At 43.3% G+C, this 26,723-nt stretch overlaps 1 protein-coding gene across 2 annotated transcripts; it reads left to right on the forward strand.

Moving 5' to 3' along the window:
• Positions 1 to 15,524: 15,524 nt before the first annotated feature.
• Positions 15,525 to 25,428, forward strand: PAQR9 (progestin and adipoQ receptor family member 9). Of its 2 annotated transcripts, none has more exons than XM_061419438.1 (2): positions 15,525 to 16,117; positions 16,480 to 25,428. In XM_061419438.1, exons 1-2 carry the CDS (start codon positions 16,115 to 16,117, stop codon positions 17,767 to 17,769), a joined length of 1,293 nt encoding a protein of 430 aa, XP_061275422.1. In that variant the 5' UTR covers positions 15,525 to 16,114; the 3' UTR covers positions 17,770 to 25,428. The 2 variants fall into 2 exon arrangements, with proteins under 2 accessions (XP_061275422.1, XP_061275430.1); XM_061419446.1 differs by having other exon boundaries at positions 15,525 to 16,108.
• Positions 25,429 to 26,723: the final 1,295 nt, after the last annotated feature.

Here is a 26,723-nt window from a genome sequence, read left to right on the forward strand (position 1 = left end):
ATTCATGAATTTAACAAGTACTTCTTGCACTTCGGGCGCTGTACCAGGTCCTACAGGTCCAGCACAGCCGGACAGGGACCCACCCTCTGAGAACTTACGGATGAGTGGGCTGAGGGCAGTGCTGCACTTTTGTGATGAAATTACGATGCACTGTTCATTTGCTTTTGGAGCAAACAACTGGAGAGCAACTGATGAGTGAAGAACTGGTTATCTCACTCTTAAATGGACAAGTAGGGTCTTTTATCACTAAAAGACCTGATAACAGTATGTTGTTATTTGTTGTTTAGTCACTAAGTCGTGTTCGACTCTTTGCAAACCCATGGACGGTAGCCCACCAGGCTCCTCTGTCCAAGGGATTCTCCAGGCAAGAATATTGGAGTGGGCTGCCATGTCTCCTCCAGGGCATCTTCCTGACCCAGGGATTGATTTCCTGCCCTGGCAGAGGTGTTCTTTACCACCAGCACCACCTGGGAAACTGATAACAGTATAGTCCTGTAAATTCTGCACCCCATGGACTGTAGCCCATCAGGTTCCTCTGTCCATGGAAATCTTCCAGCAAGAATACTGGAGTGGATTGCTGTGCCCTTCTCCAGGAGATCTTCCCATCCAGGGATCAAACCTGGGTCTCCTGCATTACAGACAGATTCTTTACCATCTGAGCCACCAGGGAAGCCCATTACTGCACATAAGAAAGTCCTTTTCCAGTTTATTTTGTTTCCTTCTCCCCTCTACCACATGTTTTCTAAGCAGAAAGAGAAGCAGTTATTTCTTCTCTGCCTTCTGTCTCCTAGGCTGAGGTCAGCCTCAGGACAAGGTCAACGTTAGTAGGCTTGCCCAGTACTGACTCTCACCTCTGCTTCGAGGCCAGTCTTGCTAAAATCTTGATGAACAAATGAAGAGTGTCTATCCAGGGTCCTGGGCAAAGGTAGGGACATGTCCCTGTGGAAAATAGGATCTGAGACCTATATGGGCTCTGGGTTGACATGGTAGACAGAAAGAGATCTCAAGGCTTTTTGCAAAAGAAATGTGTTAGTCACGTCAGAAGCCACCAAAGTATTCATATATTTGATCTCATAATTCTATTTTGGGGAATTTATGGCAAGAAAACAACATAAAAGAAAAAAAGTGTCCAGAGATATTTTCTTAACAGTGCAATTGGTACTATGATAAATTCTTAGCATCCCAAATACTTCCAATGGAGAATTTTGATATAATCTGGATGCAAGATTATAGAGGTATTAAAAATGGAAAGGATGTGTACTATGTTAATTCATGGAAATATCTACATTTAGAACAGAAGACAAAATTCACACATGGATTATAATTATGTGAAACATCTGTATGAATATTGAGAAAGATTAGAAGAGCATTTAGACTATTGTTTTTTCCCCAGAATTCTCTATTTTTAAAAAATTATTCTTATGAAAATGAAAATAAATGGCAACTGAGACATCAACACACAGAAGCTACCCTTAACTAGACTTAAAAGACGGAAGCACAGAAGCAGTTGTTTGCATGTTGGGATTGGACAGTCTTCCCACCACCAACCTCTCCAGGACTGAACGTGAGATCAGGTTCTATGGTCCCCTTCACCTCCCAAGAGATCACCCTGTTGTCAGCTACTCAGACGTATAAGCATGCCTTTCGATTCCTCTGGGTTTCTGGGTTTTGTGCCATGTCCCTCCTTCGGGCTAACTAGGTGGTGTGACCTGACTGCAGCCACCTGCCCTGAGGTTGCCTGGCTGCCTGGACGCCTCTTTATCTGTCTTCATGCCTTTGCATGTCCTCCTCACACAGGCTTCTTTCAGGCACCATCAGGGGAAACTGTTGCCCTAACACCTAAACTATCTCTCTGCATGTAACCTCATTGCCCAGATGTCCACCCCATTACTGAAATTGTTAGTCAGTCGTGTCCAACTCTAGGAGACCCCATGGACTATAGCCCACCAGGCTCCTCTGTCTATGGAATTCTCCAGGCAAGAATATTGGACTGGGTAGCCATTGCCTTCTCCAGGGGATCTTCTCAGACCAGGGATTGAATCCAAGTCTCCTGCACAGCAGGCAGATTCTTTATCATCTGAGCCACCAGGGAGAGCCATTACTGAAGTTCATCTCTTTAGATCCTTTAGATCTCTTTAGATCTAAAGGCCCACCAGGGAGGGCCATTACTGAAGTTCATCTCTTTAGATCCTTTTCAAGGATCTCTACCAAAAATGAGCTCATGCTCTGTGATGGCCTAGAGGGGTAGGATGGAGATGGGGAGGGAGGCTCAAGAGGGAGGGAATATATGTGTTCATATAGCTGATTCATGTGGCTTTTCAGCAGAAACTAACAAAAACATTGTAAAGCGATTATACTTCAGTAAAAAACTGAAATAAATAAGTAAACACTTTTGAAAGTTGTACCATCTTAAACCAGTGTTTTGTAATATCCATTGCTTGGTTTGTTTTTCCTCAGGTAAGGTTGTGGGAGATCAAACCAGCCAATCCTAAAGGAAATCAACCCTGAATATTCATTGGAAGGGCTGATGCTGAAGCTGAAGCTCCAACACTTTGGTCACCTGATGCAAAGAGCCGACTCACTGGAAAAACCTTGATGCTGGGAAAGATTAAAGGCAACAGGAGAAGGAGGATGAAATGGTTGGATGGCATCACTGACTCAATGGACATGAGTTTGAGCAAACTCTGGAAGATAGTGAAGGACAGGGAAGCCTGGGGTGCTGCAGCCTATGGTGTCGCAAAGAGTCAGATACAACTTAGCCACTGAACAACAACAAAATTGTGGGAGAGGTTGTAAGAAGAACAGTAACAGCTACCCTTTATTGATATCTAGTCTGTGTCTAGCACTTTTTATACTCAATCTTCACAACAAAATTGCAAGACAGCATTACTTACGGGTTCCCTTTGCAGAACAGAGGTGAAGCAACTTGCCCAATGTCATCCAGTTGGTAGATAACAAAGTCATGTTTCAAGCCCAGGCTTATCTGACTCAAAGTCAGGGCTTACTATGGAAACAGTATGGAGGTTCCTTAAAAAAAAAAAACTAAATATAGAGTTACCATATGATCCAGCAGTCCCACTCCTGGATAGATATCCAGAAAAGATTAAAACTTTAATTCAAAAAGATACACGTGCTCCAATGTTCACAGCAGCACTATTTACAATAGCCAAGACATGGAAACAAGCAAGTGACCATCCACAGATGAATGGCTTAGGAAGATGTGGTATATATACACAGTGAACTGTCAACCATAAAAGAGAACAAAATTTTGCTATTTGCAAACATGGATGGACCCGGAGGATATTATGCTTAATGAAATAAGTCAGAGAGAGAAAACAAATACTATATGTTATCACTTGTATGTAGAATCTGAAAAATAAAACAAGTGAATGAATATAACAAAACAGACTCACAGATGTAGAGAACAAACTAGTGGTTACTAGAGGGGAGAGGGAAGGGAGGAGGGACAAATTAAGGGTAGGGGATTAAGCGGTACCAAGTACTATGCATAAAATAAATAAATTACAAGGACATATTGTAAAACACAGGGAAAATAGCCAATATTTTATAATAATTTTAAATGGAGTATAATCCACAAAAATATTAATCACTACACTGTATACCTGAAACTAATATAATATTGTAAATAAACTATACTTCAGTTAATTTTTTTTTTTTAATTTGTGCTGTGGTCTTAAAAGCTCTGAGACATTTGCAAACCTCCAAGCATTTTAAACCAGACTTTCAGGAAAAGGATCTGTTAAGTTCTAAAAGCTCAGGCCCTAGGGAAAGAGGGTGTAAATTTTTTATGTCTCAGCGGCGCTGTATCCGCACTGACATTTGCTTCTTTATTATCTCAGTGTAGGTGAAACCATGGTGAGAGAATCCTAAATAGCCTCTGCAGAGCTGCCGGGGTGTGAAATGATGCTATTAATAGAAGAGATTTGAGGAATTCTCTTTGATACAAACTACTTTAGAATTGACCTTTAAAATTCAAATCAAAGCACTGCTAAGTCTTCCTATCATGATGGCTCATGTTATATGTTCTTTCTTTCCAGATAAATGACTTGTCCACAAAGTGAACAGGCCTCTTTCCACAGGTTTCGCTGAGGGGAAGGGAGGGGTGTAGGTGGGGTGACAGGCATCTTTTAGGGGTTTGGTTTGTTGTTAAGATCCCTAAGTGATTGATTCTGAAGTGCAGGCACCACTGCCGTTGTCACTGAGGTTCACAGCCAACAGCTTTTGTGTTTTCTATTTTTGGTTTAGCTTTTCTGGGCTTTGGAGATCAGTTCATCAGAGAAGAGTCTGCTTGAGCAGGGTCAATACAAATGTTCTGAATTGAGCCTAACTCTGGACTTGGAAAGCCTTAGGAATGGTGTCTTTTAAACCTTTCACAAATGTTAAGTGCCTACCGTGTGCCAGGGCCTTTGATAGGTGCTGGGGATACAGCAGAGAGCAAAGTTCTGGCCCTCAAAGAGCTTCTATTTTAGTAGGGAGAAAGAACGAATAAGTATATATGATATCATATATTACAGTGTCTGCTAGTAAAACAGGAAGAAAATAAAGCAGGCCGAGGAGGCAGAGAGTGACGGGGGCTGCCATTTTGCCATTTGGGTGGGTGGCAGAGTTCTGAGAGATGGTGTAGCTGATTAGAAAACTGAATGAAGGGAGAATGTCAGGGCAGAAAGCATTTGAGGCAGAGTGAGGCACAGAGAAAGAGCATGTGCAAAGGCCCAGGGGCAGCTATCAGCCCAGTGGTGACTCAGGGAAAGGCTTCCTTCTTCTGGGCAGACAGCCCATGTGTGGGCTGAGTGTGGCTGGCAGATTACAGGCTGCCTAGCAGACATCCCTGCCCCATCACCAGGCTGCTGCGCAGGGGACAGCAGGTACACAGCCCATGAAGCCTCTCCTGGAGGCACAGGCTTTAGAGGAACAGCTGGAAGGGTGATGCGGTGGATGAGAGAGCGCATAGAATGAGGGAGTGTGGGAACTAGTGACCTCTGTCTTAAAAGATGAGAGATGTAGAATAAAATCCTTTTCTTTGAAAATTATTTTTATTTATTTTTAAGTTTTTAAAATTATTTTTTGACTGTGCCACCATGTGGCACGCAGATCTTAGCTCCCCAACCAGGGATTGAGTCCATGCCCCATGCAGTGGAAATGTGGATTCTTAACCACTGGACCACCAGGAAAGTCCCTAAAAATACTTTCAGTTCAGTTCAGTTCAGTCACTCAGTCGTGTCTGACTCTTTGCAACTCCATGAACCGCAGCATGCCAGGCCTCCCTGTCCATTACCAACTCCCGGAGTTTACTCAAACTCGTCCACTGAGTTGGTGATGCCATCCAACCATCTCATCCTCTGTCATCCCCTTCTCCTCCTGCCCTCAATCTTTCCCAGCATCAGGGTCCTTTCAAATGAGTCAGCTCTTCGCATCAGGTGGCCAAAGTACTGGAATTTCAGCTTGAACATCAGTCCTTCCAATGAACACCCAGGACTGATTTCCTTTAGGATGGACTGGCTGGATCTCTTTGCAGTCCAAGGGACTCTCAAGAGTCTTCTCCAACACCACAGTTCAAAAGCATCAATTCTTCATAGTCAGCTTTCTTCATAGTCCAACTCTCACATCCATACATAACTACTGGAAAAACCATAGCCTTGACTAGATGGACCTTTGTTGACAAAGTAATGTCTCTGCTTTTTAATATGCTGTCTAGGTTGGTCATAACCTTCCTTCCAAGGAGTAAGCGTCTTTTAATTTCATGGCTGCAGTCACCATCTGCAGTGATTTTGGAGCCCAAAAAAATAAAGTCACTTAAAAAAAATATTTATTTGGCTGGGCTAGATCTTCATTGCTGTACATGGTCTTTCTCCAGTTACAGAGGGCAGGAGCTATGCTTTAGTTGTGGTGTTTGGGGTTCTCATTGCAGTGGTTTCTCTTGTGGAGCACGGGCTGTAGAGCACAGGCTCAGTAGCTGTGGCACACGGGCTTAGTTGCTCTGAGGCATGTGGGATCTTCCTGGACCAGGGATCAAACCAATGTCCCCTGCACTGCAAGGTGGATTTTTAACCACTGGATCACCAGTGAAAGAAGTGAAGGTCTTAGTCATTCAGTCAGGTCCGACTCTTTGCGACCCCATGGCGTGTAGCCTGCCAGGCTCCTCTGTCCATGGAATTCTCCAGGCAAGAATACTGGAGTCAGTTGCCATTCCCTTCTCCAGGGGATCTTCCCAACGTAGGGATCGCATTGCAGGCAGATTCTTCACCATCTGAGCTACGAGGGAAGTCCTGGATCACCAGGGAAGTCCATAAAAATCCCTTTCTTAAGTGAATATAAGAAAACCACCAACCACATGGGACAGGATTTAGGAGCCCCCTCCCCCTCACAATGTTCTTGCCTCCATCCCTCACTGGGGTGATGATTTTCTGCCATCAGCTGTGAGGCTGATGTAGAATTTAAGAACCACATCAGCCCTAATGACAACACCATTCCAGTTTGGAAACTAAGGTAGGTTATTTCCATGCCCTTCTCACAAAGAGAAATTCCCTCTTCCTTCCCCACTTTATTTCTTCTCATATAATATTTGTACAATGCTTGTCTCTCCTGAGTTACAACGTTCTGTGGCACAGCAAAGTCAAAAGATTTTTGGTGTAAGTGTAAAACCACTACTGCTTTTTAAATTACAGAATGAAACAAGAAAACTAGCCTTTCGTCACCCTTCTTCCATCTCTAATCCCTTTCTTTATAAGACTTTCATTTTCTACTTAATTTCTGAATTGTTTAAAATGTCTTACAAATTTATTGCTTTGACAAGCCCACATCCAATTACTTGGTATATGTTTTAGTTTTGTTTACACAATATGAGAAAACAAAGTGTTGTGTTATCTTGTGTTGACATCTACCAGACCTGGCTTAGCCTGTCTCCCCTAAGTTATTATAAAGGAGTTTGATACCAGTAGACAGAATATACATAAGTCACTGAAGGGCCTGTTAGAAAAGTTGAGGATTTCCGGCGCAGTCTGGAGCTGGCAATATGAGACAGAATTGTAGCCCACAGAGTCACTCCATTCCCAACCCCTTCCCTTCCGATACTCATCCAATTAAATAAAGTTAATATAATCAGAAAGCTTCCAAAACATGAGAGACCATTCATGCAGTTTAAAGTGGAAAACAAAGTATTAATAAGTTCCATCCTGCTGCATTCAAATCTATTTGTTTATTAGAAGTAAGTGAGACCAGGCACTGTTATGGTGAAGGAGAAATCAGAGAACTAAGATAAAAGCCAAGAGAGAGAGAAACAAATGACCCAGGATTGACAGTTCTCTCTGAGATGAACAAGTGTGGATGACTCGTAACTCCAGTTTTCCATGGTTTTCTTGCCAGATGGTGCTTAACCCTCACCCCAGCCTTGACCTTCGTGGATTGGGTGCAGGTGTCTGTCCGGCAAATTACTGAGAAGTAAAAGCATTGGAAACTTAATGGTGTTAGAAGCTGCATTGAAATACTGCTTGTTTCAAAATGGCTGCATTAAATAAGTAATCACAACGCAGCTGCATTGAAACATTGTGTGCCCATTTCCCCTGCAACTGAGAAGAGGGATGATTCTAACTTCTCTTGATTGTGCTCCAACTTGCTCCTCTGCCCTTTCATGCGCTGAGCATCTGGTGCCGGCTATAAGCATAATTGCGGTTTATCATTGCTTGTTAAATTAACAACTGGCCTATCTCCTGAATGCTTGCTATAGATTATCCCTACTCAGCACTGGGATATCTCTAACCAGTGAATTAAGTATGTATGAGAATGAGGTATCTAAAGTTGAAATAGGTGGAAAGAAGTTTAGAGGAGCAGGGTAAGGACCAAGAATAAAAACTAAAACATTACAATCTGCCAACTTCTAAATAAAGGGAATATTTTTAGTGAATATAGAAGGAAATAACTTTTATGTCACAAAATTCATATATTCAGCCATTCGATATTTTTCAAAATCATATAGTCATTGATATTTAAGAAAGCATAAAAGTAAAATGCTTTCTCTTATTAAATATTTACTTTAAAAAAGAACTAAACCATTTTAACTGTAGAATTCCCATAACACACAGCTCAAAGAAACGTGCCTATGGGTGACCAAGGGACTACATAAGTTCCTTAAAAAATGCTCCTTCTTTAAAAATCAATACATTGAATATATAAAATATGATATCTTCAATTAGTTTCATGATTGGTGCCAAGACAATTATGTTGATAAATTCTTTCAACAAATAGACATTGTACCTCAAAGAGAAGGAAAATCTTTACATTAAAAAATGAGATGTACAGGTATATCAAAAGATGCTCAACATTACTGCTAACCATAAGGGTAACTCAAAACCACAGTGAGATATCACCTCTCACCTGCTAAAATGGCTATTATAAAAAAAAAGGGGGGGGTAGTAATTTTGAAGAAGTTTGAAAAAAAAAAGTAAAGAAAAAGAAACTCTTGTGCACTGTTGATTGGAATGTAAATTGGTACAGCCACTGTGGAAACAGTATGGAGATTTCTCAAAACATTAAAATACAATTACTATACAACCCACCAATTCTACTCCAGAGTATTTATCCAAAGAAAATGGCAATGCTAATTCAAAAAGACAGCTGCACCCCCTTGTTCAATCCAGCATTGCTAACAATAGCCAAGATGTGTGGAAACAACCTGTGTCCATCCATGGATATATGGATAAAGATGTGGTTTGTGTGTGTGTGTGCTGTGCTTAGTCGCTTAGTGGTGTCTGACTCTTTGCACCCATGGACTGCAGCCCACCAGGCTCCTTTGTTCATGGGGATTTTCCAGACAAGAATACTGGAGTGGGTTGCCACTCCCTCCTCCAGGGGATCTTCCCAATCCAGGGATCGAGCCCAGGTCTCCCACATTGCAGGCTGATTCTTTACCATCTGAGCCACCAGGGAAACCCATGTGTATATGTATATATATATAATGGAATATTGTTGCTGTTGTTCAGTCACTCAGTCAGGTCCAACTCTTTGTGACCCCATGGACTGAAGCATGCCAGGTTTCCCTGTCCTTCACCATCTTCCAGAGCTTCCTCAGCCTCATGCTCTGCCATTAAAAAAAAAGAATGAAATCTTGCCATTTGCGACAACACGGATGGACCTTGAGGACATTATGCTAGTAAAATAAGTCGGAAAAGGAAGACAAATACCATATGGGAGGTGGGGGGTGAAGGGGGTCAAAAAAGTACAGATTTCCAGTTATAAAATAAGTCCTGGGGATGTAAGGTACAGCATGGTGACTATAATTAATAATACTGTATTGCACATCTGAAAGTTGTCGAAAGAGTAAAGCTTAAAAGTCCTTAACACAAGGGAAAAAAAACTCCTGTAACTATGTATGGTGTGGATGTGGATGTTGACCAATTGTGGTGATCATTTCACAATACATACAAATATCAAATCATTAGGCACCTGGAACTAATATAATGCCGCAAGTTCATTATGCCTCAGTGAATTTGTTTTAATTTTTAAAAAGAAAAAAAAGAAACTAAATGAAACCCTAGCAGAATATTTTCCTTTCTGTATTAATTAGTCACTGTAATCAGTCATATTGTACTAAATGCAAGGATCATCTATGAAATCATAGAATCTGCTATTTGCATCTTTGTAGAGACTGAGACTATGGCAAGCCCCCTGGTAATAACAGATGTTAACTGTTTACAGGAAAATGCTCTTTATATGAAATGTACCTTCCAGCCACAGCTAATCAATATGCAGCTGTCACATACTGCACACACACACACCTTATTTGGCATCATTCTTTGCAGGGACTTTCTAACCAGATCCAACTGGTGACCACATTCAACAACACTTACAGTTGAGCTTTAGGCCAAGAAGCAATACTGGTTTTTTTCTCATCAGTTGTGCTCATTTATTTACAAAGTTCTCCAAAAACAACCATTTTAAAAGCTTAAAATGGAAGGGGATACCTTATGATGTAATAGGTGTCTTTACTGGAGATGTTCAAGGCTGGCTGCACAATAGCCTTGCTGGAGGTAGCATCCCAAAAAGGAAAGAGTTTTGGAATTAATGGTTTGACTTCTGATCTGCCACCCAACTGCATCACATCTCTGAGCCTCTGATTTCTTGTCTGAAAACAGGGAGATTGTATTTACCTTACAAAGAATATTCTGAGAATTAGAGATAATATAGGTAAAGTGTCATTCCAATACCTGAATACAGTGTATGATCAATAAATTGAAACGGCTATCATAAATGGGAAGAGTTGGACTAGATGACCAACTCTCAAGATGACCAAAGAATTATACCACATTGCTAGTCTGAGATTCTAACCATTCAAAGATTTACAGTACTAAAGAGAATTACCCCAGTCACAAATATGTGCATCCTTATTATGCGCAAAGCACTGTGTCTCAAGGAAAATTGTCAATAAATAATGAGGAGCAGGCACTCAGACATCTATCTCACATACTAGTATCAGTTTCTAAAGCTAAATTAATGGAAGCCACCTAAAAGGCTCTACCAAAAAAGTCTCTTCCCAAAGGGTAAATCTGAATCAGGGTGAATATAACATGTAAATGAGCTTCCTTGATGACTCAGTGGTAAAGAATCCTCCTGGCAATGCAGGAGATGCAGGTTTTATCCCTGGGTTGGGAAGATCCCTTGCAGAAGGAAATGGCAACCCACTCCAGTATTCTTCCCTGGGAAATTCCATGGACAGAGGAGGCTGGCGGGCTACAGTCTCTCGGGTCGAAAAAAGTCAGATACAACTTAGGGACTAAACAACAAAAACACAAAATACAAAGTCTATGTAGGAAGACAATACAGGCTCTAGACAAGAAAGAGAAAGAGCAGAACCGGGAGAAATAACTCCAGAATGGAGACTGTAAAAGCTCAGGAAGACTTTGGGAAGGGCTCAAGGCTTTGGGCAGGGCTGATCAGAGCCTAGGAACTGTTGGTGGACTCTGAGAGGCAGGACCTGAGAGGCAGGAAAGGGGAGTCTATCCTGAGTCTGGGAGAGGGGATGGAAGCAGACGGGACAAACAAGAGCAGGGGACTATGGGGCAGAAGTGGACAAACAGTTTTGATTGCGTGCCCTTTATCAGCCAGTGCTTAGATGCTCCCCACGCCCCAACGAATTTAGAAGGATGAGATCTACTGAAAGAGAAGTTGTGGCATTTTATTCTTCCTCTTAGTCTTTTTATGCAGTCCACTGTGGAGACCACCAATAGAGAGCAGGTGAACCTGTAGGACAGAGGGGTCTGGAGCTGTCCCTCCCGGCAAACAATCTCAAAAGGTAAAAACACCTTCGACAAGGCTCTCTTAGCTTTTATTCAAAAAGGAACCCCTTTGGGACTTCCCTGGTCGTCCAGTGATTAGAACTCCATACTTTCACTTCCAAGAGTGCAGGTTCAATCAGTGTCAGGGAGCTAAGACCCCACAAGCCTTGTGGTGTGGCTAAAAAAAAAAAAAAGAGGGACAGAATCCTGCCACCATGTCAGTTACCAGGCAGGAACTGTGCCAGATAAGAACTCAGTCTCCCACCACTTTATCATTTGCAGCCCTCCACCAGCATTTGGATTGCACTTGCCCTGAAAGTTGTCACAGTTACACCTGATGCCACTGCCAGAAGCCTTTCCATCATCAAGCATCTGATTCTATAATCTGGTAGTGATCACATCTGACATGGAAGTGTTGGTTTTGTTTTTGCTTTTTAAAATTTTTTGTGGAAATATAGTTGATTCACAATGTTGTGGGAGTTCCAAGTGTACAGCAAAGTGATTCAGTTATACATACATATTTATATATAATACATATACACCTTTTCAAGATTCTTCTCGATTCTGCTATATTGGAAGATACAATAAATCATAAGATTTTTAGTATAGTTCCCTGTGCTATACAGTAGGTCCTTGCTGGTTATCTATTTTATATATAGTAGTGAAAAGTGTTAGTCACTCAGTTGTGTCCATCTCTTTGTGACCCCATGGACTGTAGCCCACTAGGCTCCTCTGTCCATGGAATTCTCCAGGCAAGAATACTGAAGTGGGGTGCCATTCCCCTCTCCAGGGGATCTTCCTGACCCAGGGATCAAACCCACATCTTTCAGTCTCCTGCACTGGCAGGTGGGTTCTTTACCACTAGCACCACCTGGGAAGCCCATAGTACATATATTTTAATCCCAAACAACATGAAAGAGTTTGGAAGATAACATTACGACTGTTTTCAACTTGAGGGAAGGGAAGCACTTTGTTTAGACTGTATATTCTAAGGAGGGACTAAACCTTATAGAGTTCTCTTCATACAGTCACCGGTGCAATTAAATAGTGTTCACAGTCGGTTTTGTTTGCTTGTTTGATTGGTTTTGGCTAAAAATGAGACTAGAAAAAAAATTACCTCCTCCAAAACAGGTGTAGTATTAACAAATATCATAGCATATTTTTTTCTGCAGATTTTATAAATATCTCATCATTCTTATTAGAAAGCATCATATTTGCTGTGAAAATTTTATATATGCTTCATTTTATTGTTAAAAGATGTTTACTTCTTGGAAGAGAAGTTGTGACCAACCTAGACAGCATATTAAAAAGCAGAGACATTACTTTGCCAACAAAGGTTCGTCTAGTCAAGGCTATGGTTTTTCCAGTAGTCATGTATGGATGTGAGAGTTGCACTGTGAAGAAAGCTGAGCGCCGAAGAATTGATGCTTTTGAACTGTGGTGTTGGAGAAGACTCTTGAGAGTCCCTTGGACTGCAAGGAGATCCAACCAGTCCATCCTAAAGGAAATCAGTCCTTGGTGTTCTTTGAAAGGACTGATGCTGAAGCTGAAACTCCAATACTTTGGCCACCTGATGCGAAGAACTGACTCATTGGAGAAGACCCTTATGCTGTGAAAGATTGAAGGTGGGAGGAGAAGGGGACAACAGAGGATAAGATGGTTGGATGGCATCACCAACTTGATGGACATGAGTCCATCAAACTCCAGGCGTTGGTGATAAGACAGGGAAGTGTGGTATGCTGCTGTCCATGGGGTTGCAAAGAGTTGGACACAACTGAGTGACTGAACTGAACTGAACATCTTATTGTCATGGAGAGAAACACAAATAAACCTACAGTTGATCTACAAGAACATCAAAGCAAACCACAAGGTCAAAATCCATTTGTCCTGCTTGCTACAATTTCTACAAATGACTGCATTTGGCAGTCAGGACCCATTAGTACCCAAAGGTACACAGTCTGCACAGAACTGCGAAAAACACACTTCTATCCTTGGTTTGACAAGATTTCAATGGGAAGAACTAGCCAGCTTCTGCCTCTAAATGATGGCATTGACTTTCCAATGTAACGCGGGTAACTTTTCTCTATCAGGAACTCCATCAGCTCCATAGTCAGTTCTAATTACCTTAGAGATGCCTTATCTCCCAGTTCACCTTCTGGGAATGGCAGGCAGCCCACTGTTTCTCTCTGTTTAGCCAAGCCCAGGGGATGGGACTGTGGTTCTCACTGCCAAGAGGCAGTTATTTTACTGGAGTTAAAATAAACCTCAAAAGCCAGCCTTTGTAGGGTGTGGGAAACAAGGTTTTATATCTCAAAAACCTTAAGGAAAATTAATTCTATAGATTGGTAGTAATTTAAAAAAATCATATTGCTGGTTCTTTTTTTGTTAAGAAGTTAGGTGAATTGTGGTGTATCCTTAGTTCCCTTTGACTTGGCTTTGTCAGGGAATAGCCAGGACACCTGTCTTGGCTGGCATTGGAGAGCTTTCAGGAAAACCACTTCAAAACTGCAGCAGATTCTGTGCCTCATGAGGGAGGGCAGTTACATGAAAAAAGAGAAAAGCAGAAATTGCAAAGACTTTCTGAAAGATTTATAAGAATGGTATGATGGATTTTTCGACTTTATAAAATACAGAGTGCTTTAAAGAATGTCATTTTTTATCATAGCCAGTCTCATCCCACCCACATAAAGATAAATGTTATTTCATCTAATCAGAGTGTCTTTCACATTTATTTACAGTCAATTCCATTATTTCACTTGATGTGAACTTTCTATTATATTCTCCTCTATTATGTAAGTGAGCTGATTATGCAACCAAGAGGTCGGTAAATATGGGAATTATTATAAGATCAACATTTTTTACAGCTCAGGTTGTTTGTGGAGTAACAAAGAGAAGAGAAAAAAAACTCTCTGTTTTCCAGTCTGCCCTGGATTCAGTTTTATCATTCCTAGGTTAGATTTATAAATGCCTGACTCTTAATCTCTTTTACAAATTAGCCTGGATCCTTAGTCCAAATGTGAAAGGAAATTAGGTTTTGCTTTAAAACAAGGCTATAGACAATAGCAAAAGAAAATACTAAAACAAGATACAGTTAACTACAGCAAAATCTCAGTTACTTAAAACCCATCAATAAGGAATTTGTGATAGTTCAGAAAGGCACAAGACCCAAGTGCACCTTTGGCCTAATTGTGTAAGAGCTTGCTAAAGCAGGTACTAATAGAAAAGTTGTGTTTTGGTTTTTTTTTGAAAGAGAAGGCTGAAACTTGTTTCTGATACCTTTAAGTAATTTTAGATGTTTACAATACTGAATGATTTCCTAGTTATAAATAATTCTTATCCATAACTTAAGTCCCCTGAGCCATCGCTAAGTAAACCTTCCTTGACCTACTTAAAGGATTTGTTATAGTGATGAAAGCGGCCTTTCATTTATGAAATGAAAATAGTTTCCTTTGAGCAAATCAGGTTGTTGGATGTTCTGCTTTAAGTACATAAGGTCCAGAAGCAGTTTGCAGGGTTATAACCCCCTTCTGCCAACTAGGCCCGTTATTTACCGTTGTGGCGCTTCCACTTCCTTATCTGCAAAATGGGAAAAATAATAATACCTAAATGATTTTTAAAACTGTAAAGCACTTAGAACAATGCCTGGCTCCTTAAATGTTAGCCTCTATTGTCATGACACTACACAGCAGGTCAGTGATGCAAATCAGACTCAGTCACACCCTCAGGGCATCGCTAAGAGAAACTTACGCGAAATGACAAAACATTTTACAGGAGGCAGGTTTTTTAGCCCCTCTTTTCACAAGGCTCAAGGGCATATTTTCACAGGGCAGTGCATCACAACCGTTTTCCATTCTTCAGTCTCCCTTTCTTCTGGCCTCCAGCCACTCAACCTAGCTTGCCAGGTACTTCTGCTAAATTATGCATAAAGCTTTTTCCAGGCCACCCCTCCCAATCTCCACGAATTCGTCTCCGTTCTCTTTTCAATTAGGGCTAGAACGCACCTCCTCCCTGAGGTCTTCCGTCATCAACATCCACTGCTTATAATCAGCCCTTGCGACTCGGGCACAGCTCTGCTTGGGAATCCCTTCTTAATAAATTTCTCAGATCATTACAGGCTTTCCGAATCCCCTGGTCTTCATCTGAAATTTTTCATTAAAATGCTGAGTTTGAGCATCCCGCCCTGAGTTGTAGGACTCTGGGCTCCAAACAAGATTCCTAGTTAAAGACACAGGAGCACGGGTGGGCTGCGACCTCCGAGGGCTGGTGATCACGACCACAGGCCAGTTTAGAGGGCCGTTCGTTTGAATCGGACAAGGACGAAAGGAGATTGGTGACGCACCTGAATAAGTCCGCTAGACGAAAGGAGATAAACTAACGCTTGACATGGTGCTGAGAGTGAGAATCGCGCGCGCGCGCGCACGCACGCACGCACACACACACACACACGCAAAGAGAGGAGCAGTCCCAGGTATCTGACAACGACACGGCCTGATCCAGACGCGGCCTCAAAGTCCCCAGATTGCCGGAGCGCCCCCGCCCGCTCCCGATATTACGGTCGGCGCATCCCTGCGCCCTGCCCCGGCTCGGACTCGCGCGCCGCTCTCCCCTCACCCTCTTCCCCGCCTTCTGCGGCCGCAGCTCCCCGCCCCCCGCGAACGCGGCTCCCCAGTGTCCTCTCGAACGCCCGCGTGGCTGTCGGGTTTCGAATCCCGAAGCCGACCCTCGCCCTCGGAGCGGGCCGCCGAGTCGCTGGCGCAGCCTTTGGCCCCAGCATCAATCATTAACGGGCCAGCTCGGGCTTCGGCGACCCGAGGAGCAGGGTAGGGATGGTACGGAACTCGAGACCGGGGACAACTCTATCCCCCGAGGCGGCCGCGAAACACTAGCCGGGGAGGCCCCCGCCCTCCCTCGGTGCTCCCGTCCCTCCCTCCCTCCAGCGCCTCCGCTCCCCCCATCCCCGCCTCCCGAGCCGGGGGCGGCGGCGTCTGCGCCCGCACCGCGCGATGCCCAGTCACCGCAGCAGCGCCGCTGCCGCCGCAGTCAGTCGCGCCGCCGCCGCTGCCGCAGCGCGGGCGGCCGCGAGCCGGTAGCGGGGAGCCTGGCGAAGGGGCCGCCGTGCCCCGCGGGCTCCTGCCGGTTGGTACGCGGCTTGAGATCGGTGATTATTTGTATTTATTTATTTATTTTTTAGGAACGGTTGTTCAGAGGCTCTGGTCTTCTCCTGAACCTGCAGCGACGCCCCCGGCGCGCGCACAAAGGCTCCGACGGCGGCCGGCGGGGACTGGCGTGCGCGCCGGAGCCGGCGCCAGAGGTCGCCGGTGCGCGTCCTAGCCAAGCCCTGGGCACCATGCCGCGGCGCCTGCAGCCCCGGAGCGCGGGCACAAAGGGCCCGCCTGGCACGACCGCGGCGGCTTCGGAGGCCGCCTTGCGTCCCCACGCCTTGGCCTCCGGGGACTCCCCGGCATCCGCCAAGCCGCTGCTGCGCTGGGACGAGGTGCCCGACGACTTCGTGGAGTGCTTCATCCTGTCGGGCTACCGGCGGCTGCCGTGCACGGCGCAGGAGTGCCTGGCCTCGGTGCTGAAGCCCACCAATGAGACGCTCAACTTCTGGACGCACTTCATCCCGCTGCTGCTGTTCCTGAGCAAGTTCTGCCGCCTCTTTTTCCTGAGCGGCCGCGACGTGCCCTTCCACCATCCGTGGCTGCTGCCGCTGTGGTGCTACGCGTCGGGCGTGCTGCTGACCTTCGCCATGAGCTGCACGGCGCACGTGTTCAGCTGCCTCTCGCTGCGCCTGCGCGCCGCCTTCTTCTACCTGGACTACGCGTCCATCAGCTACTACGGCTTCGGGAGCACCGTGGCCTACTACTACTACCTGTTGCCAGGCCTGAGCTTGTTGGACGCCCGGGTGATGACCCCGTACGTGCAGCAGCGCCTGGGCTGGCACGTGGACTGCACGGGCCTCATCGCCGCCTACCGCGCGCTCGTGCTGCCCGTGGCCTTCGTGCTGGCGGTGGCCTGCACCGTGGCCTGCTGCAAGAGCCGCACCGACTGGTGCTCTTACCCGTTCGCGCTGCGCACCTTCGTCTTCATCATGCCGCTGAGCATGGCCTGCCCCATCATGCTGGAGAGCTGGCTCTTTGACCTGCGCGGGGAGAACCCCACGCTCTTCGTGCACTTCTACCGCCGCTACTTCTGGCTGGTGGTGGCTGCCTTCTTCAACGTGAGCAAGATCCCCGAGCGCATCCAGCCGGGCCTCTTCGACATCATCGGCCACAGCCACCAGCTCTTCCACATTTTCACTTTCCTCAGCATCTACGATCAGGTGTACTACGTTGAGGAGGGCCTGCGCCAGTTCCTCAAGGAGCCACCGGACGCGCCCACCTTCCTGGGCACCGTGGGCTACATGCTGCTGCTGGTCGTCTGCCTGGGGCTGGTCATCAAGAAGTTCCTCAGCAACGCCGAATTCTGCAGTAAAAAGTGAGGCTCCTCCTTGGGGGAGGCTGCCGGCTCGCCCACCAGTTTGTTGGGAGTTTCTGTTGTTGGTTTGTTTTGAAGTTTTGTCGTGTTTCCTTCTTTGCTTGAGGAGGGTGCTCCGAAACCACAGGGGAAAAGTCCAGCAAGGCAGGAGGGTCTCAGCGCACCTGGGGCTTTGGAAGAGGGAGGTGGGGCAAATGGGAGGGATAGGGCAGCTGGTTCTTGTCCTTGGAGAAAATTCAGATGGTGTCTGTGGCATCAGGGATTCTTCTAAGGCAGCGAATAAAACCCCCACTAAACCCCCAAACGGTTCGATTTTCCAGTCGTCTTCTCCGCCGGAGGTAATAGCAAGTGACACTTGTGAGGTCAGGCATGGAGTAAAGAGGGTAAGTAGACGAAATCCCTGGGTACTTCCATTTGGTTCTGAGGAATGCTTGGATTTGTCGAGGAATAGACCTTTGTAGAAAATCAGCAAGGAGACACAAACCCAGGGTTTAACCTGCTAGAAAATGCATGGACTGTGAACACATGTTAATTATTTCAAAATGTTTTCTCAGATGTTATTTAAATAGTAATATATACAATGGTTTTTCATAATTTATCAAAGCCTGTGATCTGCACTGAATTTTCTTTGTCATGTAGTTTTGAATTTTGCAGCCCTTCTGCATTGCATACACTTGAACTGGACATCAGGGCAAGCTGCTTGAGAGTTCTCAGCTACTTTTTTTACACAGTATTTTTTGGAGGCCTATGTGTGTCATGATACAACTGTGAATTATTCTACTGTAGGGACTCTGGTTAAACTATTGAGAAGGAGCTAAATGGTTTGTATAGATCCCAGATTCCTGTTTACTTTAATGTATTCCATAAAACCCATCTGAATTTTTTTTTTTTTTGCTTTGTTTTTAATCTTATTCTCTCCTTCTCTACTGATTTAAATTGCCACTGGAATAAATGTGCCTTTTGAAGCAATGCCCAAATGACTGGTCCTCAAAAATATCAATGGTTTCTTACATGGGGAGAGCAGTAGGAGTAAGCTTTTCTTACTTGATTGCAAATCAAGGTTTAACATTCCACTCAGGAGGGTAGGAAGATGGTGCTGGTTGTTTTTGGTAGGACCGAAAGTTGCTTAGCAGGACATGCAGAACATTTGCCTTCTCTACAAGGAGAAGGAACCAATCCACTATTGTAGCTGTGGTTCCTAATGTAGTCACTGGAGAATGTGACTGTGCCCATCTATCCTTGCTTAAAATGAAAATCATAGTATTCAGGAATAAATGTGGCAGTTGTGTTATGAAAAGTCAGGAGTATGTTACTTGAGCTGTAGTTTAAGCTAAATAAGATGACCTTTCCCTAGTTAAGCACTGAAGTCTCATTTGGGTCCAGACTATGGAAATGAACGGCAGTCACCCTAAGTTATTGAAAAATTTGGGAAACACATTCCTGAGATCCTGTCTGACAACCACATTGGCCAGTGTTACTTAAGATAGTTCTCATAAATGCTATCCTGGTCCTGAGATGGCAACTCTAGATTAACACAAACTAGTGAGGTGATTTAAATGCTTATCACACTTCCTGGCAATTCCTTTTGGTGAAGAGCCAAATAAGTCATTGAATGGGGAAGTCTTGACTTCACAGTATAATTTAGATCAAGCACAGAAGGTAGATGAACACTTACCTCAGCACTGGTAGGCTGGTGCTCCTGCCAAGACTGCTGTTTTTGTTTATGCTTTTAATCGTTGCTGTATTTGTAATCAGAGAGGTTCGGCACAGCTCCCTGGAGGAACCAATATCCTTATGTGTTAACTGCACAGACATAAACTTTATGTATGTCTGTATTTGACTTAGGACCTCTTAATGGGACCATGAATACACTTTGCAAGTCTGCTGATAGGTGTCAGTGTCTCATCTTTGGCAAAGTGCAAGGAGATTCCTGTTAGGTTACGTTACAGAGACTGAGAGTTGTGTGCCTGCCACGGATGTTAATACTCAGCTGTAACTTCATTCGGAATGTGTGTTCAAGGACAGTTGTGGAAATCAGGCTATTTCTGCAGGCAAACTCATTTGCATGTCGTTGCTGTCTCTTCTAGAACCCCAAAGAATGTTGGTTTGGAAGCTAGATGAACAGGTTGAGAAGTATTTTGGGTCTTCCTGGTAAAATAGTGATCTCCTTTTTCAGAAGAAACTTTCTAGAGACAGACTTCTAAAAAATATCGATGAGTTTGAGAAATTAAGCCCGTATCTGTTGTTCTAAATTTTTGTTGGCGATCTTCCAGGCTCTCAAACAAAATTCTCTTCTTGCCCTGTGTCTTTGTCCTTAAGCAGAGGCCACTTAAGGATAAAATTATACCCATATCATTTTCAAGTGATTATGATGCATGAGCTCAGTAAGATGACACACTTTTCCCCTGGAAGGTTTCTGCAGGGTAAAGTCTCACTTTCGTTCCCTTTGTCTCTTCCTTCCCGTACTTTCCCTTTCCTACTCCATCTTGGTTTTTTATGTACCACAGACAGCATTGACAAAGGACATTCTGGTGGAAAACAGTGGTTTGGCTTTACTTTGTGTTCCAATAGGTACCCTATACACTACATAAGACCAAGGGATGATTTGTGAAACTATTTATGTTATTTGCTAAATGATATCAGATTTCAGTCAAGGTAAAAGATAATTTTTGAGAATCAGCCAGTATTTACTCAGTCTCCACATTTGCATGAAACTCTCCAGGTGTATTACATATTTCAGGGATAATATGGCAATCACAATATAATTGCTTGTAAAATATTTTTTCATGTAAAATGTTTTTTTTACACTCTCCATGTTGCTACATCCTTTAAAATTCAGTCTTAGTTTATAGTGTTCAGCTGTTCAAAATGTAGCGCAAATAATAAGTCAAAATGCACTCCCTTATCTCTGTGCAACCTATTTCAGCAGTAGAATTTTGAACCCTATTATGTAATGCATTTTATTTTTACTTGTTAGTCATGATCTAGGTGACATCTCAAGGAGCAGTCATGCCTGGGAAATGAGGGTGTTTGACTTGCATGCCTGTCACCCCGTGGGTTGGCCTCTGGAACTGACTCAGGCTGACTTAATTGGCCAGGGTGGAGGGGGTCCCCTTCTTTCCTGTCACTCTTGTGTCTGCACCTTCAGGTGAGGAGGGTGACCTTCCCAGAGAGAGGAAGTGAGTTCTTCAGTCATGTCATGAGCGGCTTGTAAAAATCAACGTGATCTTTCCCCCGGCCATATACTTCCTATAAATAGCCTGGGAAGAAAGTGTGGGGCTTCACAGCTGGCCAGAGTGGCCTTCCCATGTTTCCATTCATAAATCCTGCCTGTAAGTGATTGCAGTCAAAACCCATTTCACCTAATTCATCTTACTGCTGCAGGGGAATCATTCTGAAGAATGCAAAATCTGGGGATGGAGATGATTTTTGTAACTTTTTCTGATTTGGTGCTGAATCTGAGAGCTAACAGCAATAATTAGCAGGGATTTTAATCTTCAGATCTCTTCACAACTGGATTTAATATGCACAAAACTCTAGTAGGAGAAAGATACTGTAGGGATTGTCTCCATTTCAGGGTTATACCATTGGCCCCCCAAGGTGACAGAATGTGGGGATGGTTGTGTGCTCAATTATGTTTACTAATTCACATGGCGATGATGCCTGGCCAAGCATATTGACACTAACTGGAAATATATTTTTTCCTCTTTTAATTGATTACCTTATAGTTACAAAACAGCAAGGTTAGAGATGGCTGTCCTTGAATTTGGGCTTCCCAGGTAGCACTAATGGTAAAGAACTTGCCTGGCAATACAGGGGACATAGGAGACGCAAGTTCAATCCCTGGGTCAGGAAGATCCCTTGAAGGAGGGCAGGGCAACCCACACCAGTATACTTGCCTGGAGAATCCCACGGACAGAGGAGCCTGGCTGAGTACAGTCCATAAGGGTGCAGAGTCGCACATGACTGAAGCGACTTCACACACACACATCCTTGAATTTAGATTATAATGTTGTAAACAAAATGTTATTATTAACCACTTAAGTACTTTTTATCCTCTTGAGTTGAAGTTGTTGAAGTTCACCTGTTGAAGTCTGCCGTTGCTAATTTCACTCTGTGAGAGTCCTGTGAGCCGATTTTTATTTTTTTGTTCATGTAATGCCTTTAGTGATCATTGAGCACCTTCTCCATATAAGATGCTGGGCCAGGAACAATCCATATCATTACAGCGGTTACCCTCTGCTGGTGAAACAGAGGTAGGAATACTGGGAAAAACCCTCTGACCAGGGACCCAACTCTAACCTTGGCCATAAGCACAATGTCCTAAGCCACTGAGTTTGGTTCTTTTCTCCTATTAGTCTAAGAACAATGCATAGAATCTTATTTCAATTAACATCTTAATTTACCCACAATTGATTTCTTTCTTTTTCTTTCTTTAGTTTTCTTCCTTCCTTCCCTTCTTTTTTTTCTTTCTGATTCTAGGTCTGTGTGAATATTATAGGTAAAAATAACTAGAAAGTTTAATGAATAATCCAGGTGAAGGGAGATAAAGCATATGCACAAAGAATTGAAAAATTTGTCATCACTACTAATTAATGAAGGTAATTAATAAATAACAATCACTTTTGGAAGGTTCACAGTGTTCATATCACTATGAAGTAAGATTCATCCAAAGTGCCTAGACTGTGATATTATTAAGTGTGCATTTCATAGATAGTGTAATTAATTTTTTTAATGTGAACTTAAATGCTTATATCTCCAAAGATTAGCTAAGATTAACTAATGTTCTTTAGCTTTTCCCCTCCTTTAGGTGTGTTGTAAACTATGTACCTTGTTTCAGAAAAAAATTAACCTGGGGAAAATTATCTAGAAAAAAATATCAGATGTGAAAAAGCTAGGAAGAAGCATGGGAAAGGAAGAATGAGGAGGATTCGATTCACACAGTCAGAATGGGACAAGTTTAATTACGGACAATTTTGCCTGAGTTTTACATTTTGTCCCTAGAAAAGCATGTGCATTCCCAGGGCATTCGTGCTCATATAGGCAGATGAAGAATTCTGTTTGTCAGTCTGACCACATCCTGTAGGTTTTGACCTGAGCACAAGCACCTCGGTATATTTTAAGTAGCACATGTACCCGTGGCTTCGTGTCTTTAATTTGTCTCCATAAAATTAGGACATAAGGCAGAAAGGCATGAGGGGAAAGCACCAGCCAATTTTTAATCACCTTTTGAATCATTTTCTTGAAGGACTGCCAATACTCTCTGACATATATCTAACAGAAAGCGAACGAGTCTAGACACACTGAAAAAGGAAACAATCATTGGTGGAAGCTTAGTACTGCTGTACTGTGTTGTGATAATCTGCATGTCTTCCTACGGAAGAGTTTATCCTTCAATATTATGAATAACTGTTTCTTACTTGTGAAAATAGATGTCCACTCTTCTTAGTCACTATTCCAAAAGCCATTGCAAATTTTTGTCGTCATTAGAAAATGAATTGCATTTCTGGTTTGCAGATTTCTAACCAGTTTGTGGACTTTTTGTTCCCAAACAGCTTCTTCAGAGTCTGTCAGTGAGTTGCAGAATTAGAGTGTTTATTTATAGGTTAGAGGCCAAGAATGCTGATTTGGCTGTTAATTGTGGCAGGATGTGACTTTTTAAAGCTCTGAACACATACCTAGATGCAGCAGAAAGGCTCACATATTGACTGTTTAACTCAGTGAAACACAGCTTTGGGTTTGAGCTTTTGAAAATGTTTCCAATGTACTATGCTTCTAAATGCAGAAGCTTCTAAATGCACGACCTTCAATATTTTTTGTTCTTGAACAATCTCTGAAAGCTGTTCCAAACATGGCATTTCTTGAATGTGTAACATTATTCTCGAATGTGTAAAAGTGGCTGGCCACCTTTCTCATGCCTTATACTCCACCTAAAATATGCAATAAGCACTCAAGCAGGAGTCGGGGGTGGGGGGTGTCTTCAGATGGTTTTTTAACCATCCTGAAGAAACGGCCCTTCTCCTCACAGCTCACCACAACCTTGAGAAAGGACCCCGTGTAAATAACCCTTGTTTCCAGATGAAGAACAGGGAGACATTGATTTTATTTCTTCTTTTAGGTCAATCTCTAGTTAGATAGCATGATCTGTTTGTAGTATGCTGGATGCAAAAATGAAAATTAATAGGCAAAATTTTTAGAGAAGTATTCTAATTTTATATTTAAATGTTTATAATAGCAATTTGTTTGTAAAAACTGGCCTTAGCACACAGATGAGAACCAGCGCTTTTTGGAAAGCCTCATCTTTGTCCTGGGAATTTAATCACCTGGAGCTCTTACCCAAATGATAAAGACCTAGGAGGTCTTGAAACATGTAAATAGTGTATAGTTTAAAGATGGATAAAAATCATTTTCTAAAACAGAAGAAAACAGGTCAGCTATGTTATAGGTGTGTCACTAGGCTGCATTTAAAAGTCTTTTCAAAATTCTGTTATAGTTAGAAATGTCATTAAATGCACTCTTCCAACAAAGCTGGACCAACAGACGGTCCACTTTTCTACCAGGTTTGTTTCCTTCTATGGAGGCTATGAGCAAAACTAAGCAACTGAATACCAAGGCAATACAGAAATGAGGCCCAGTTCACGTTGATGAGGGTTCAATCATCAAACGTAGTAGGCTTGTGGATAACATAGCCAGGAAAACGTGCAGCCCTGGACACTCCGCTCCTGGTTTCTCTGGAGCAGAAAGAAGAATAAAGCCTCATGCCATCCAGGAAAAGGCTCTATTTCAGGGATAGGGGAGGATACCATGCCCACTCTTCTCTCTAAATAAAGCACGTGCTAGCTCTGAGCTCTGTCCATTTCAGCCTTCTCCCAGACTGTGTCCACCACCCTCAAAGCCTCCACTTGCCACAAACCCAGCCTTGAAGACAAAAGGTTTCTAAAAGGATTCCATGTGTATTTAGGCCTTCTCAAACCATCTGCCTTAGGAGGTTCATCCATTTCTAAAGTAGGCTTTAAGTACACTGACTGCACTCAAATTTACAAGGATGCACAACCCGCAGGTCCCCATCTGCAGTCATTAATCGAAGGGCCGTACACATTTCCCCCTCAGGTCAGAGGCAGAGAGGATTTACCAGTGACCAAACAGAGACCTCCTGGTGTCAGTATTTTTTAAGTTCATTTAATGGTGTTAATGGAGGAAGGGGAGAGTAACGGAAAATGCAGGCATGAAAAAAGACACTGAATAATGTTTTTCCACTGCTTGTTCAATTAATTCTTCTTAAGCGACCTTAACTCCAGTCACCACCTACATCCTAAACAGCTGTGTTTAGCTAGCTGGCGAGGCTTTCTCAGGGTGTGTGAACAGGGACTACAGTATGGTTTCAAATCGTTGGTGAATTCTCCCAGAAAAGCATTATTTAATCATAATCCCATATGACCTGATACATTAAGCAAAAATAGTCCATAGAAATAGCTATCACTTTGTCAGTTCTGTGCATGTAGCTGAACAAAAATGAGTCATGTTTGTTGTATAATTCGCCATGATTTCAGTTTCTTGAGACGTTTGTTCCCTATGATCTTGAATATGAAAATCTGTATAAATAACTATGCATTTTTTGCTGAAAAACAAATGTATTAAGAATAAATTATTTGTAAGCATCATGTTTAGGACTGCATTTGTACATTCTCTGTATGTTCAGAAGACAACCTTCAGCAAACATTCCTAAATTCATGGCATGTATGACCCTAATGTGGAGAAGGAAATGGTAACCCACTCCAGGATTCTTGCCTGGAAAATCCCATGGATGCAGGAGCCTGGTGGACTATATAGTCCATGGGGTCGCAAAGAGTTGGCCACAACTTAGCAACTAAACAACAACAATGGCACTAATAAACATAAGAAAAGACATTATCCTTTTTATAGAAATGAACAGGCAGATGGGAAAATGGTAGTTTGTCCTAAAGAAGCACTCTTAGTATATTACTTTTTTTTTAATTAAAAGATTTATTTATTTATTTTGGCTGCATTGGGTCTCAGTTGCAGCATGTGGTATCTTTTAGTTGTGGCATTTCAAGTCTTCATTGCAGCATGTGGTGTCTAGTTCCCTGACCAGGGATTGAACCCGGGCCCCCTGCATTGGAAACAAGCATCACTGGACTACCCGGGATGTCACCTCTAGTGTGTTACAATTTGAGTTAGATGAAAAAATTCACGAGTTATTTTGAAGCCATATTGTCTAAGAAAATACATAATCCAAGTAATGAAGCTTTTCCTTACACCTCACTATTTTTCAAGGGCACATGTAATCCATGGATTTCTATGCCAGTGCAACCTGTCCCAGAACCCTGTGATGTGTTTGACTTTGCATCATCTCCATCCCAAATAATACTAGCAAGGGAGACCCAACTTCAGTTCTCAAGCTCTGAGATTGTAAAGTCCTTAAATCATGTTGACTCCTGTTTCAGGTAGGGGTTTTTGGTTATTAGGAGCAGAAAATTCTCCTCTCAGGACTGAGGGATTCCCAGAATGCACAAAGCTGACCAGCCAGACCTCAAGAAGGACAAAGAGCAGGACAGAGCTTAAGATCCCAGCCGGGAGCTCCTGCCCCCAGCCAGCAGCTCTCCAGGGAGAGAGAGCCAACTTCAGCTGCTTTCTGGCCCTGTTGTATCTGTTCCCAACTCACATTCCTGGGAGGGAGTATCTGATTGGCTTAACCTAGCCCAGGTCACATGGACTCCTCTAAGGTAATAGGGTACCGGCGCTTGTGATCTACAGCCCTTTCCAGGACTACAAGGAGGGGAAAGTTCAGTTCCCCAAAGGAAAGGGTGATGGGCAGATAACAACAACAGCTGTCCACCTCATCATCCATCCCCTTGGCCATCTGGTGCACAGGCATACCTCTGTAATCCTAACTCTGAGGGAGCATGAGGACAAGGACAACGGGAGACTGAAGGTTTG

Source organism: Bos javanicus, chromosome 1 (genome assembly GCF_032452875.1).
Source record: "Bos javanicus breed banteng chromosome 1, ARS-OSU_banteng_1.0, whole genome shotgun sequence".
Classification (NCBI taxonomy): Eukaryota; Metazoa; Chordata; class Mammalia; order Artiodactyla; family Bovidae; genus Bos; species Bos javanicus.